The sequence below is a fragment of the Meles meles genome, chromosome 13, assembly GCF_922984935.1.
Source record: "Meles meles chromosome 13, mMelMel3.1 paternal haplotype, whole genome shotgun sequence".
Taxonomy (NCBI): domain Eukaryota; kingdom Metazoa; phylum Chordata; class Mammalia; order Carnivora; family Mustelidae; genus Meles; species Meles meles.
In genome coordinates this window covers 2,362,320-2,377,943 of record NC_060078.1, presented here as the reverse complement: position 1 = coordinate 2,377,943, position 15,624 = coordinate 2,362,320, and the positions used below count along the sequence as shown (strand labels likewise).

At 49.9% G+C, this 15,624-nt stretch overlaps 1 protein-coding gene across 1 annotated transcript in view; it reads right to left on the bottom strand.

Moving 5' to 3' along the window:
• Positions 1-12,335: 12,335 nt before the first annotated feature.
• The window catches only part of GNPAT (glyceronephosphate O-acyltransferase), a 32,166-nt gene continuing 28,877 nt past the window's right edge, over positions 12,336-15,624 (bottom strand). Inside the window, exons 13-16 of the mRNA XM_046026554.1 lie at positions 15,143-15,242; positions 14,969-15,062; positions 13,958-14,019; positions 12,336-12,635 (exon numbers count right to left, since the gene is read on the bottom strand). Coding sequence (XP_045882510.1) covers positions 12,592-12,635; positions 13,958-14,019; positions 14,969-15,062; positions 15,143-15,242 — 300 coding nt within the window. The 3' untranslated portion in view covers positions 12,336-12,591. The remainder of the gene's footprint in view (positions 12,636-13,957; positions 14,020-14,968; positions 15,063-15,142; positions 15,243-15,624) is intronic.

Sequence of the window (15,624 nt, the reverse complement as noted above, 5' to 3'; positions counted from 1 at the left end):
CTGGGTGGCTCAGTGGGTTAAGCCTCTGCCTTCGGCTCAGGTCATGATCTCGGGGTCCTGGGATCGAGTCCTGCATTGGGCTCCCTGCTCGGGGAGCCTGCTTTCCCCTCCCCCTCTGCCTGCCTCTCTGCCCACTTATGATCGCTCTCTCTGTGTCAAATAAATCTTAAAAAAAAAAAGAAAGAATCCTTGAAAACTGCAAAGCGAAGAGAACAAAGACAAAACAAAACAGAACAAAAACAAACAAACCCCCAGAATATCCAAAGACCGAGGAACATCAGTAAGAAGTGTGACACGGCGGGGGTGCCGGGGTGGCTCTGTCAGTTGAGCAACTGACCTGGGATTTCGGTTCAGGCCACCATCTCAGGGCTGTGAGATGAGCCCCATACCGGCTCCACGCTCTGAGGGAGTCTGCTTGAGATTCTCTCTCTCTCCTTCTCTCTGCCCTTCCCCCTTCCACTCCCCCTGCTCTCTCTCTCAAAAAAAAAAAAAAAAAAAGAGGGGTGCCTGGGTGGCTCAGTGGGTTAAGCCTCTGCCTTCGGCTCAGGTCATGATCTCAGGGTCCTGGGATCGAGCCCCGCATCGGGCTCTCTGCTCAGTGGGGAGCCTGCTTCTCCCTCTCTCTCTTCCTGCCTCTCTGCCTACTTGTGACCTCTCTCTCTGTCAAATGAATGAATAAAATATAAAAAAAAAAAAATAGTGTCACACACTATAATGAGAACACCAGAAGGAGAAGAAAGAGAAGGGAACAAAAATATTGGAACAGGTCTTACTAAACAGGTTACAGATTTTGTAACAGCACGAGAGGAGACCGCCCAGAGGCGTACGGAACTTCAGGGTGCGCATACAATGTAATACCGCGCAGCTTAACAGTGACAGCCTGGTGGAAAGATGTCCAACACAGGTTGCCAACAGGTGCCTGGTTCTCTCAGTGGGCAGAGCACGTGACTGCTGATCTCAGGGTTGTGAGTTCAACAGTCAGATGCTTAACTGACTGAGCCACCCAGGGGCTCCTAAGGATACTTATTTTTAAAGTCTTTCATTTTGAATTTTTTCAATGTATAGAGAGTAACAGAGCACATAAAGAATAAAGAATCCCGGGGTGCCTGGGTGGCTCAGTGGATTAAGCCTCTGCCTTCGGCTCAGGTCATGATCCCAGGGTTCTGGGATCGAGCCCCACATCGGGCTCTCTGCTCAGCAGGGAGCCTGCTTCCTCCTCTCTCTCTGCCTGCCTCTCTGCCTACTTGTGATCTCTGTCAAATAAATAAATAAAATCTTAAAAAAAAAAAGAATAAAGAATCCCGTGTCCTCATTACCCAGCTTCAACAACTGTCAACATTCTGTCACTATTTCAACTATACCCAACAATGGTCCGTGCCCTCCACACCCTGCCCAACCCCACTGGGTTGTTGTTGATTATTATTACTACTTAGAGTTTTGCTAGAGATACACTTGTTACACACATCGTGATGTATGAATCTTAGCTCTAAAATTTTGGAAAGTGGATCTACTTATGTAACAACTCCCCAGTGAAGATGCCCACCGTTGCCATTTTTCCATGTGATGAGGATGTCTCCTCTCTTCTGTGTAGCCCTTCTTCGTATTCTTTCCTGTACCTTAGGTTCTTTTTCCGGGAAAAAAAATCATGTTTTCCTACATAATTGAGAGTTGTAACTCTTAGACCGTGTTGCCTGGAGGTTAAAGGTCTTGGTGAGTTATTTTGAGCGAGCCTTATCGACGGAGATATGAGGCACATTCCCATAGCCCTAGACTTGCAACCCTTGCTATGCTGGGAGGCTGGGAAGGATGCGAGGGGAATGTGGGGCGGGTGGTTCTTGTCTTTCTCTGAGAGATGAAACATCCAGTCTAAGGTCAGACTGTCCGCTATGTAGTCCCTTTGCCACATGTGGCTGTTCAAATACAAATGAACTAATAATAATCATAATAAAACTCAGTTCCTCGGATATCCTAGCCCCATTACAAGGGCTAAATAGCCACAGGTGGTCAGTGGGTATCCCATTGGACTATGCAGATAGACAGCATCTCCATCATTACAGAATATTCTACTGGACAGTGCTCATCCAGGAGGCGGAAAGGGGGTGTGAGACACCAAAGAATTGCAAAGTGAAGTTTGCAAAATGCAGAACTAAAAACAAATGCTGCAAGTTTTATCTTTGCCCCAAATGTGCCCTTCTACCATCAGTTCCTCCTTGTAAACGATCATTCCTGTCTTTGTGTTTCATTTCTTACCTGCATTCTGGGTGCCCCTGCCCCATTTGACTTGTTGCTGTGAAAGGGTCCCCAGTCCCCCACCACCTGCCCCTTCCTGGGTCTCCAGGGCAACACAGGCATCTGGCTGACAGGCAGGCTTCCCAGACAAAATACCAGGTACAGCTCAATTTGAATCTCAGATAAACAACTTTCAGCATAAGTATGTCTCAAATATTGCCATACTTGGGACAAATACGAGCATCCCAAATATACTTAGGCTAAAAAAATAAAGAAGAACCCCATTCCAGGCTAGCTGCCGGCAGGATGGGGGGGCTTGGCTGAGCCCCTGCTGACCGGCTAGGATTTGGGATGAGGGGAAGAGAAACAAACCAGCTTCTGCCTACGCATGGCCTGGAACCCAGTTTTATCAGGAATAAAACGATTTGGCTCTCCATCCGCCTGACACTCGGGTCTCTTTCTCAAGGAGCTCCAGACCTAAGGAAGGAGCAGCGCCTGGTTCAGTATCATCGTAAACTCTAACCTTAAACCTCTTGGTTAAGCAGCTGTTAGGGCTGCTGTCCCCAGGACACCCGGCACAGTGCTTTGTGTGGCAAGGTCACCGGTCCCAGGTCCCGAGGGTTACTGCAGGGTGTCCCCCTGCCGCCCCTCCCAGGGGCTCCTTCAGAGGCTGCTGCAGCCCCGTGAGCACCTGGGGGACCCTTTCCTGGGAGATGGCTCCTCTCCAGCGTCCTGCTGTGTTCTGATGTGGCCTGGGAGACAGTTGGCCCGAAGGCAGCCACCCACCAGCCCCGAGGAGCTGCTTTGCTTCCTTGGCGGGGTGTGGAGGTCAGCGGGGGCGGCGTCTCTCCCTGGGCGCTCTGTTCAAGGCTCTTCGCTTCTTCATGCAAATTTCATTTCCTGCCTTGGATTTAAATCACGGGAGCAAAAGTGCTGGCGACTTGCCGCGCCCCCCTCAGCTGCTAACTTCCCTCAAGACAAGGGAAACGAAGTCTAACTGTGTGCTCCGACGGTGAACGAGAAAGGAAAAATATAAGGAGAAAAAACCGAGAAATCAAGAAATATTATTCATCCACATATGTGATAGGTATATACACCAGTTCTCACCAGGATGAGGGGTTTAAGTACAGAGAGAGTAGGGGGGAGAGAGGATGGGGGTAAGAAAGAGAGGGACCCAAGCCCCCCTCCCCCCACCAACTACTGGCCCCCAAATAAAGTGCTTCAGGCCTGCGACTGTTGCCCAAAGTAGTGCACTGGGCTAAAGCTGCAGGATTTTTTTGTTTGTTTGTTTTAAGATTTTATTTATTTATTTGACAGACAGAGATCACAAGTAGGCAGAGAGGCAGGCAGAGAGAGAGGAGGAAGCAGACTTCCTGCTGAGCAGAGAGATGCGATGATGCGGGGCTCGATCCCAGGACCCTGGGATCATGACCTGAGCTGAAGGCAGAGGCTTTAACCCACTGAGCCATTCAGGAGCCCCAAGCTGCCGGTGTTTGAGCCTAACGTGACCCTCCAGTTTAATCAAGCCCGCAGCGGGGGCTTCACATGCGTGGGTTGCTGTGATGGCTGTTGTTCTCTGAGCGCCAGAGCGCCCACGACACCCCCTCCCGAGGCTCAGAGGAGCCCGGGCATGGCTTGGCCCCATGTCCTGTCCCCACAAAGTAGGCAGAGAGAGCAAAGCGGCTGCTGGCGAGCGCGGAGCAGTGTTGTTTCCTATGAACACTGGTGCGGTGCGCCGAGAACCCGCAGCTGGAAAATAGGTACGTTGGCACTTCCAACACGAAAGGGGACTGAGATTTCCTAATTTTAAACCTTTTAAGGCACTTTTATTTTTTTTAATTTTAAAAAAGATTTTATTTATTAATTTGAGGGAGCGAGCGAGCATAAGCTGGGGAGGGGCAGAGGAGAAGGGGGAAGCAGGCTCGCCAGCGAGCGGGGAGCCCAGCGTGGGAGGCGATGCCAGGATTCTGGGATCGTGACCTGAGCCGAAGGCAGAGGCTTTAGGGACTGAGCCACCCAGGCGCCCCTTTAATGCATTCTGAAGTCTAGTCTCCATCCCCAAAAGAAACATAGGAGGAAAAATCAGATCAGAATTTTTTTTTTTTAAACCACGCCTTTGAGAACATGTAGCTATTGATTCTGCTTTGGCAGGTGAACCAACAAGTGTCCTGCTCGGGCTCCAGATATCCTGTTTATTAGCCGCAAATGCACCTGCGAGGCTGCCACTGAGCGCATGCGCGCAGGGGCGCCACGTCCCTCCATCGGCCTCCCTGGCCCCCGCCCCGGGTCTCAGATTCCACCCCTCCTTGCGCGTGGATGCGGTGCTCAGCGCACGGCCAGACCCTTTGGTCTGGCTCCCCTCTCCTCGCTCCCACGCATGTCCCTGGGATGGAGACGGATGCCCCCGAGAGCCGTCAGACTGGGGCGCCAAACCTACACCCCAACCTCCCCCGCCGCCTGCGGGGGGCCAGCGGGCCGTGTGCGCTCGTGGATGGGACCCCCAGCTCTCCGGGCGCGCCGCCTGCGCACTAGCAAGAGCGTGAAACGCGGCGACTCACAACCAAGTCTACAGACGTGGTCTGTATGCGAGGTCCGTGGGGATATGCTCCCCAAGCCCGGCTTAAGGAACTGATGAGGGGCGTGATGAGCCCCGGGTGTTACAGCGACGGATAAATTACTGAACACTACACCGGAGAGGATGATGTACTGTAGGATGGCTAGTTGAATTTAAATTAAAAAAAAAAAAAAAAGAAAAAGAGGGGTGCCTGGGTGGCTCAGTGGGTTAAAGCCTCTGCCTTCAGCTCAGGTCATGATCCCAGCGTCCTGGGATCGAGCCCCGCATCCGGCTTTCTGCTTGGCCGGGAGCCTGCTTCCTCCTCTCTGTCTGCCTGACTCTCTGCCTACTTGTGATCTCTCTCTCTCTCTCTCTCTCTGTCAAAAGAATAAATAAAATCTTAAAAAATAAAACAAAACTGTTTAAAAAAAAAAAGAAAAAGAAAAAAAGAAACTGAGGAGTCATTCTACCTCTGGGACCAAAAAGCTGGACAAATCACTTTGCCTCTTTGTCAAACGGAAACAGAAAACTCATTTTTTGTTCCCAGCTCACACAGCAGAGGCAGGCTCAGACTCTCTAAGAAATTTCATTTTCATGTGTTAGCGATTTGTGGGGTTTTCTTTTCTGTTCTTCATATTCCATGGCCCAGTTTCCAAAGAAAGCGTGTTTCAGACACGGAAGCAGCACTTTACGGACCCCACAATCCGTTTTCCCCCGTGAGTGGATTGTGACCCTTCCTCTCCGCTTCCTCTCATTTCATGGTCAATAACTTCTAACAGGTTTCTCATTTTCTGGCTCCCGGGGACTGTTCTCCATCTGGTTTTGTTCCAGATGAGGCAGAAGATGCTAATTCAAGCCTCCGGAACCGACCTGCCAAGTAAGCACAGTTCGGCCTCAGAGATGTGCACGTTCAACAGCTGTTTGCAGATCAGTATAAGCTGGGCCTTGGGGGCCCCCAGTGGCCTTCTAGACTGTTGCAACCATGCTGGTGCAGACTCCGATAGTACATTCAGCCAAAACCTTTCCCTTCACGGGCAAACTGGTTTTACAGGCGGTCAGCTATTAGAAGTCACAGTAAGAGTGAAAAAAAAAAAAGTTCAGAAGGGCCATTCTTTCACAAGGAGATAACATGCCTGCTCTCAATGACCAAGCCTTTGCTTTCTCCACGTAGGTGATGGAGAGAGGTCTGGCAGAAGGCAGGCAGGCTGGACCCTTGCGAGCTGAAAGGCAACAAATGAGCGGTTGGCTTCACTGACTTAGGAGATCCCAGCCTTAACCTGCCGGAGACGAAGCCGACCGCCATGGGCCAGAGGACCCGAGCAGGGCTCAGGTACTGGGCGTGCGGGAGAGGCAGGGCCATGAGGAGGTCTGCTCTGGGGAGTCTGCGAGAGAAGCAGTTGGCGCCCCAAAGAGCCTGCCCACCTCGCCCCTTCGGGAAGGGGTTCCTCTGCCTCTAGATGAGAGACGTTTTTTCTATAGAGGTTGAACTAAAGTGACAGTGGTCTTAGAGTCACTGAGCGCACCTGGGTCTAGGTGTTGTGAAAGCGTATTTGCTGGATGAGACCCTCAGCACGCCCACTCCCCACCTGCCTCCCCCAGTGCAGGCAGCGACTTGCAGGAGACGGAGTGATTTCTCTCTGGGGAAACTGACTGGCCAAACAGAAAAAGGCCACAATCTACCGAAGTTCTGGATCTCTCAACAAAACTGCCAGGCTTCTGTCCTAGGCCCTCCCTGGGCATCCCACTCTGGGGAGTCTGGCCCCGCGGAGAGAGCTGCTGACGGCTCCGTGGTGTCTCAGGGCTGAGTGTGAATGGTTAGGCAGAGGCCACCGGATCATCTGGGGGATCTCAAACTGGAAACGGAAAGACATAGCGAAACCTGGCGGAGATGCGACTCAAGAGACAAAGTAAACATCCACAAACCATCAGTGTAATCAGCGAGATGAAGAAGATAGCCTGTCCAGGGGACGAAGACAGGGGGTTAGAAAGTTAGAAGCCAGGAGGCCCTAAAATAAAATAATACAAATTTTAGCAATAAAGAGGCGAGAAAACAGAAGGGAGCCGATTATAAAGGAAGTCACACAAGAACATTCTTGAAGAACTGAAGAACACGCATCTGCTAAGAATCCGCTGAAGGCCCAGAATAAAGGATTTAAAGATGTTATTTATTTATTAGAGAGAGAGAGAGGAAGCAGGGGGAGGGACAGAGGGAGAGGGAGTGAGTATCTCAAGCAGACTCCTCACTGGGCACAGAGCCCCATGTGGGGCTCGATCTCATAGCTCCGAGATCATGATCTGAGCCAAAATCAAGAGTCAGATGCTGAACTCACGGAGCCATCCAGATGCCCCCAGAATAAAGGATTTAAAAACACAGACAACAAACCAACAGAATGAAAAGGCAACCTATTGACTAGGAGAGAATGCTTGCAGATCACGTATCTGATAAAAGGGTTACTACCCAAAATACACGAAGAACTCCCACAATTCAATAGCAAAAAAAAAAAAAAAAATCCAATTAAAAAATTGAGCAGACATGTTCAGACACCTGAACAGACGTTTTTTCCAAAAAGGCCAACCAGGGCATGAAAAGAGGCTCAATGTCACTCATCATCAGGGAAATGCAAGTTAAAACCACAGGGACAGACCCCTCACATCTAGTAGAATGGCCGCCCTCGAAATCCGAGAAAGAACAAGTGCTAGTGGAGATGTGGAGAGAAGGGGCCCTTGTGCGCTGCCGGTGGGAGTGTCACTGGTGCGGCCGCCGTGGGAAACCGTGTGGAGCTTCCTCAAAATATTAAAAAGAAAACTACCCTATCACCCAATAATTCCACGTATGGGGATTTATCTGAAGGAAATGGACACAGTAGCCTGACAAGACGTCTGCAGCTCCATGTTCACCGCAACGTGATTTAAAACGGCCCCGACATGGAAGCACCCTAGATGTCCACGCAGGAATGGATAAAAATGTTCTGACACACAATACATTATTCAGCCGTTAAAAAGAAGGAAACCTTGCCATTTGCAACCATATGGCTAGAACTTGAGGGTGTTATGCTAAGTGAAATCAGGCAGAGAGAAAAAGATAAATTCTCCATGATTTCACTAACAGGTGGAATAGAAGGAAACAACCCCCCCCACCCCAAAGAAAACCAACAAAAAACCAAGTTCATGGACCTAGAGGAGAGATTGGGGGTTGCCTGAAGAGGACTTGGCAATGGGCAAAATGGTTGAAAGCATTAAAAGGTATTCATTTCCAGTTACAAAATGAATGAAGTCATGGAGGGGTAATGCACAGCACGGTAACTATATTTACTACTGCATCACGTATTTTAAAGTAGACAAGTTATGGGGTTGCCTGGGTGGCTCTGGGGGTTAAGCCTCTGCCTTCGGCTCAGGTCATGATCTCAGGGTCCTGGAATCGAGCCCCGCATTGGGCTCTCTGCTCAGCGGGGAGCCTGCTTTCCCTCACTCTCTGTGCCTGCCTCTCTGCCTACTTGTGATCTCTGTGTGTGTGTGTCAAATAAATAAATAAAATCTTTAAAAAAAATTAAAAAATTTTTTTAAAAAGTAGACAACTTATATCTTGAAAGTTCTCATCACAAGAAAAACAATTTTTGTACCTGTATGGTGACAGATTACTGGATTATTGTGCCCATTCTGCAATATATACAGATATCAAATCATTACGTTGTACACCTGAAACTAAAAAATGTATCGGTTATATCTCACTTAAAAAAAAAAAAAAAGTGGGAGAGGAAGACGGAGGAGAAAACCAGGAAGATCCAGAATGAGGACTCCACCCTTGTTGCTGCATTTGAAGGAGCGGGGAGCCAAGGAGGGCGGTGTCGAGTTACTGGGAAAGGCAAGGAAAGATTCTCCCACAGGAGCCTCCTGGTCAAGCTGACACCTTGATTTTAGCCCAGGGAAATTCCTTTCAGACTTTGAGCCCCTCAACGGTAAGATCATCAATTTATTGACGCCACAGAAAACAAAACCTGCAACACCGACAACAAACATGTCGTCCGAAATTCCAGAAAGCATAGAAAAGAGATCCTAAGGACTTTTTGAAAAGGAAAAAATAGTTTATGTTCAGGAATCAGAATGCTCTTTGGACTTGAGAAGAATAACTTTAGAAACTAGAAGACAATGGAGAAAGGATTTTCAAAATTCTCAGGGAAAATGACCTAGAATTCACCCAGCTGAGTTGTCAGACAACTATGAGAGTAGGAAAAAGACATGTTTAAACAGGTGAGGTCTAAGACATGAATCCCTCATACAGCTGAAAGACAGGACTCCACTAGAATTGATAAACAATCAAAAAGGAAGAAGTAGGACCCAAAAGAGGGGAATCCAACACAGAAAGGTGAAGGGACTTGCCAAGAGGGCAGTGATGGGAAACCCCAGGTTGAGAGCTGTGCAGCAGGCCCAGAGTGGGTTCTAGAAAAAAACGACATTGGAATCTTTCGACGGGAGATTTGTACTTCTTTCAGAGTTGGTTATTTTAATTGAGGAAAAAAAAAAAAGAAATGAACAAAGTCAAACAAGGCATCAAAATCTATTTTCTACCCCAAGGTGAACGCTTCCATTCTGTTAGTGGAAGTTGAGATGTTGGGGAACTATGTGATTTCTATCATGGCTCCGCTGAACCTGGGGTGTGGCAGTGTCTGCGTGAGGTACAGAGCTATGCACGGAGCATAACGCTGTTGGGCTGAGCAGCTGGGCTGAGGCAGGCCCTCAAGGTCAGGGACGCGAGCACCTCCAGCCAGAGCATCCACTGGACAGCACCCGATCTCGTCAGAGAAGCCAGCAAGGGTCCCCGTCAGTCATAGCAGTAACAGATGACACTTACTGCCAAAGACGGTTTCAAATATTTGACCGACATTCCTCTTTCCTTTTTTCTTTTCTACATAAGCTTTTTGCCCAACATGGGGCTTGAACTCGGGACCCGGAGATCAAGAGTCGCCGGCACCACGGACTGAGCCAGCCACCGGCCCCTTCCCATTCCCATTTCTCACAGCCCAAGAGGGATTAGCATCATCCTCAGCTTATGGGTGAGGAGCCTGAGGCGTTGAGTATGAGCACATCACACAAGAACACAGGACTAGCGCATGGCAGAGTTGGATCTCAGCCCCAGCTGGGCTCCGGACCTTGCATTTTCAGCTGCTACATTATATTGTGTTTGGACAGACTTTCTTGGAAAGCCACATGCTATGGGTCTTTTTTTTTTTTTTTTAAAGATTTTATTTATTTGACAGACAGAGATCACAAGTAGGCAGAGAGGCAGGCAGAGAGAGAGAGAGAGAGGAGGAAGCAGGCTCCCCGCTGAGCAGAGAGCCCGACACGGGACTCGATCCCAGGACCCTGAGATCATGACCTGAGCCGAAGGCAGCGGCTTTAACCCACTGAGCCACCCAGGCGCCCCGCTATGGGTCTTTTTATTTCCTTCAAAGCAGTGGCAGCTTCACAATCTGTAGACCGGCGGGAGCAGAAGGGCTGAGGGACAGCATGTGGCTTAGAGCTATGGCTGGGTGCGGGAGCGTGTGTGGGGTAGGGCCCGGGGTATGTGCTTTGAAAGTATGTTAGCGTGGGAAGCATGCTAGCCTCTAAGATGTTCAGTTTCCTTGAGTTGCTTGAGAGGGTCGGAAGAGACAGAGCTCCGTCCCTCACAGCAGCCAAGGCCTCCTTCGGTTTTGGCCGCACCCCGTCTTCCTGCCCCTCCACTACCTGCTTACCTGCTGGCTCTGCCGTCGGAGCTGGCCAGGGGCGAACTGATGGGGGCAGGCTCCCAGAGCTCCAGGATTCGGCCCCTGGACCTGAAATGTGTTCAGTATAAACAAGTCATCTCACCCCGCCTTCAGCCCTTAGATGCACAGTATGCCTGTCTCAGAGAAAACAAAATGAGCAGAGCTGGGTGAATGGGGATTCGGTCTAAGGCGCTCCTGGTCAGCAACGACCGGCCCGGCTCCCAGGCTCTCAGCTGTCTGGACTCACACTCTCTTCCTGGGCGGCAGCACTGGGTGCCCCGCCCGTCCCGCCGGCGTGCGGTGAGTGCCATGAAATGCTTTGCCAGGGAACATTTTTTAATTGCCTCCTCCTTAGTATCAACGCACGTCAATCTCCGGCTTCCCAAACAAGCAGAGCCACACAGAGGACGTCCCTGCTGCTGGTGCACAGACTGGCCCCGAGGCTTTCCGCAGTCTGTGTGGGCAGCAGAGACAGCCTGGCCTGTGCAAAACCAGTGCACATTCCAGGGCTCTGGACACTGCCAGCCCCGGCGCCACACGCCGAAACTCTGCAACGTTTCCCGAAGCACTTATATTCCCGTTCCAGTGTTTTACGAGTCCCTAAGTCCTCATCTGTGTTGACCCTGTTGCTACGGACTGACGTGGCCCCCCAAATTCTGATCTTGGAGCCCTAACCACCCCGCCCCCATGTCACTGTGGAGATGGAGCCTCCGGGGAGTAACTGGGACTGCGCGGAGACCGTCGGCGCCGTGGGAGCGCGAGCAAGACGGGGCCTCCAGTGAGCCCAGAGAGAGGCCTGAGAAGGAACCCCACCTTGCTGGCACCTTGATCTGGGGACTTGTAGCCTCAGGAACTGGGAGGAAAAGAAACTTCTGCTGTGTAAGCCGCCCCCCTCCCATCTGGTAGCTCATCATGGTAGCCCAAGCCGACCGCCACCCCCGCCTTTCCCGTGTCGGCCACGCTGGTCTTTCAGGTGCTCCAGGAGCAGCCCTGGGCCGCTCTGATCTCTCTTCTCTCTGCACACCCCGCTCCCGGACCCCTGCTCCCACACTTCGAGGGCTGGCACCAGCTCATCTTAGTGCTCGACTTCAATGTCACTCCCAGAGGTGGCTGTCCGTCACAGTGTTTGGTATTCACCCATCTTATTTCAAACTTTTCTGAATTGTTTTTAGAGTTTACTTTTTATTTCCATTTTTTAAAAGATTATTTGAGAGAGCAAGCGAGCGAGCACAAGCGGGGGAAGGGCAGAGGAGAAGGGCAAGCAGACTCCCTGCTGAGCAGACAGCCCAATGTGGGGCTCGATCCCAGGACCCTGGGATCATGACTGAACCAGAGGCAGATGCTTAATGACTGAGCCACCCAGGCGCCTGACAGTTTAAGTAATCTCTGCACCCAACATGGGGCTTGACTTCACGACAGCAAGATCAAGAGTCACACACTCTACTGAGCCAGCCAGATGCCCCCTCTTCTCCCAAATTCTTAGGCCCATTTTTCCCCCTTAAGCCCATTCCTGCTACATCGTTAACTTCTCTTTGCACGTACTTCCTCTAAAGCACTTTTAGTGATGAGGCCCTTGGGTGGTAAACTTTTACAGAAGCAAGCGAAGTGATTACACAGCTCTGCCCAACCTGGACTGAGGCCACTGCATGGAAGGGCAGCCACGAGAAAGGGAGCTGTGCCCTTCCCGGTGGTTTGCTCCTGACAGCCGCGCTGGCAGTCTCCGTGTCATGCTGTAATTCCCACGTCGGCATAACAAGCTTAATACATGTGACGGTAAGATAAAAAGTGTTAGTGAAATAGGACTGGGATTTGTTTTTCCAAACATGTTTCCAAAGGCTATTTTATTTTAAAACACACACAGCGTTGGACACGAAAGCCTTTTGAAGTGTCGTGGAGAGGATTACACGGACTGCTCTAGCGGTCAGCTCATCCTCTCCGCTGAGCCCGCGGCTGTCCTAAGAAGCTCGAGCAGATGGCTCTCTTCCTTCATGTCCCTGCTTGCTGGAGTGAGTCCTTGGGTGACAGCAATTATGTGACCAAATTTCCCGTAACTGTTTGGCAATATTAAAGTTTTGCAGTCACTGGCTTTCCTACTGGTGTCTTACAACCTAAGGAGAAAAAAAAAAAGCCCATGAAATGACCTTGAGTTTGCCCTTCTTCTTCAAACTGTTTAAGCCTCACGTGGTTTCAGAGGCTGACAGAGCACGGATGGAGAACACCTGCCCCTCTGCGGGGGAAGCAGCAGCGGCCCCCACCCACGGCCCTACAGCCAGGGGCAGAGCCAGAATCAGACCACAGTTGGCTTTCGGGACTTTCGTTCTAGTATGTTCTAGCACATTCATACCCAGGTCATATCTGCCGCCTGTGATTAAGAAATCAACTCCATCATCCCCACAGAATGAGGGTTTTGGAGGTTGTTTCAAAGCTAGATGCTCCTCTTACCAAACGCAAAATCGAGTTTCAAGGGTACATATTCTCAGATTTCAGACATAATATAAACAGAAGACAGATTTCAACCTTCATATTTTCTTCAACAAGAAACTAGTACTTCCATCTTCCCTACTGATGTCAACCATTCTTTTGCCTTCTACCCTTTTTCTTCAGCCATTCTGCTTTACCACACGTTTTCCCCTCATCCCAGCGGACGTCGACCTGAAGCCCTCCCACGCAGGCTGGACAAACGTACTGGATTAGCATTAGGTACAAGAACACTACCTACAAGAATATCCATTCAACAATGTCGTGCTTTTTCAATACAATCTGCAGATAGTGTTTTTTTTTTTCCAAATACGGACACCCTCCCCTTCCAAAACTACCCCATCATTCCTAAGAGAAATGTTTGCTACTTCCTCTGACCTCTTCGATCTCTTTCCTTACATCCACACTCTCGACTCTCTCTTCGTACCGCAAACAAATGACCCTGCCTTTCTGGGCTGAGCTACCTACTGAGAAGCTGACGGCGTCTGGGGCAGAGGAAGAGTCGGATTATTCTCTTAAGGACACGCTGTCAGCTCTGGTTCTGAGTTCAGGAAGTCTATGTGCTGTGAACACTGATCCCAACCCTTTGCCGGGGGAGAAGGGATCCAAGAGTCGAGAGGAGGAGAATAAATCCAAGGACTCAGACAAGAGCTATTTTCTCCGTGTCCACCGAGACGGGATGTGAGGGGTCCAGATCTCAGACCCTCACTAGTTACGGTCGACGCTGACAGTTATGTTGCAGAAGATCGACCACGTCCTGCCTGCTGTGTTTCCTCTGCACTTTCTCCTTACTTCCCTTGAGAAAAACCTAGATGACACAAATAATTCTGGTGTATTAAAACTCTGTTGTTCACTTTGAAAAGCACCCGGTGCCACAGTCTACTTCCTCGTCTTACTGGACGGTGATAAATACAACGCGAAAACCCATCACGGGTCCCTGGACTGTACTTACCGAGCATTTCTTCGAATTTTGTCATGGCAGGTTCGTTCACATTAAATACAGTGTCACTATTTCTGGGGAAAAAAGCAAAAAGCTCTTAATACATAAACTTGGGTGCAGGAAGTCGACGTTCATTATTATCTTATATAGTAAGACTTCTTTTCTTTTTAAGATTTTATTTATTTGACAGAGACACAGAGAGAGAAGACAAACGGGGAGCGACAGGCAGAAGGAGAAGCAGGCTGCCTGCTGAGCAAGAGGCCCGACGCGGGGCTCGATCCCAGGACTTGGGATCATGACCCGAGCTGAAGGCAGATGCTTAACCGACTGACCCACCCAGGCATACCAAGACTACTTTTCAAGTTTATTATTTTTATTTTTTTTTTTTGACATCTCTACACCCCACGTGGGGGTCTAACTCATGACTCCAAGATCAAGAATCATAGGTTCTACCAACTGAGCCAGCCAGGTGCTCCAAGACTACTTCTCGAAGGCCAAGTCTCTCAGTAGCCGACAATCTTGTCGCTCCTGCCCTACTTACTGGCTTCACGCTTCATCCCCCTGATGAAAGGAGAGATATACCACGAGACTCTCCCCATGAAGCTGGGTCACTCTTCAATTCCTTCACTCAGAGAGGAAACAGCGAACTATCTGCACACACAGGTGTGTCTTTACGTACTATACATGCATGTTTGTGTGTGTGTGTGTATAAGTGCTCGCATATGCACACACACACAAACACACACTCTCTCTCTACTATACTCCCCCAAGATCTCTCTTATAATTCATCTATACTTTCATTATTAGGTCAAGGCCAAAACGCTGGCCTAGAAGACTTTCTTTCTTTGCTTCAATACCGTCTTCATTCATAACCACGTAAAACTTGCACAGTAACTCATACTGACATAACTCATCGGGAGGCAGGGGAGGGAAGCAGGATATCCTGTTTCGAGGACTTGCTCTGCATTCCGTGCAGCGGCCGTTAGCGGCCACTGTTCCCCCGGCCCCGTGTGCGGTACTTACACTTTCTTCTTCTCCACCACACCTAGCCTCACAAAAGCTGCTAAGGCATTTTTCTGCACGTCGCAGGACAAGACATCGTAACACTGAGAGGCACCTGCGACACAGGGAGAAAGAGTCAGTGCACCCTTTCGATCTCAACCGCTCCAAGTCACCACGCGCGGCGGTGTGACTGACCTTGATCCAGAAGCTGACCCGTGAACTTTCGAACTCCAGCCAGGTACTGTTTCTCAGTGAAGTAGTCTTCTTCTTCATTCAGGAGGTATTTGCAAATTATCTGATTTGAACAGAAAGGGTGAGGGGAAGCGAGAGAAAAAGGCCGCCAAACACCCTGCACTGGCGACGGCCGTGCCATGGCCTCCGTGAGCGAAAGCTACGTCGTGTCAGAGCAGAATAAAGACTTTCTCAGCCTGGAGCACAGAGAAGCTACAGAAATCTTAGGAGGTCGCTCTGGAGCTGGTATCACTGCTTATAGTTGGAAAACAAGAGTGTGAACTAGTACTGACATTGTTTAACATACACTTCCTCACTTTGACGGTTGCGGGTTGAGTGAATTACCGTCAGGGGAACAGGTCTTATGCTGCTTAGGAAGAAAGCGGCCAGATTCTGTGTAACGGCTTTTTCCCTAAAAACACCTACGAGTCTGTCAGGCCCCCAGA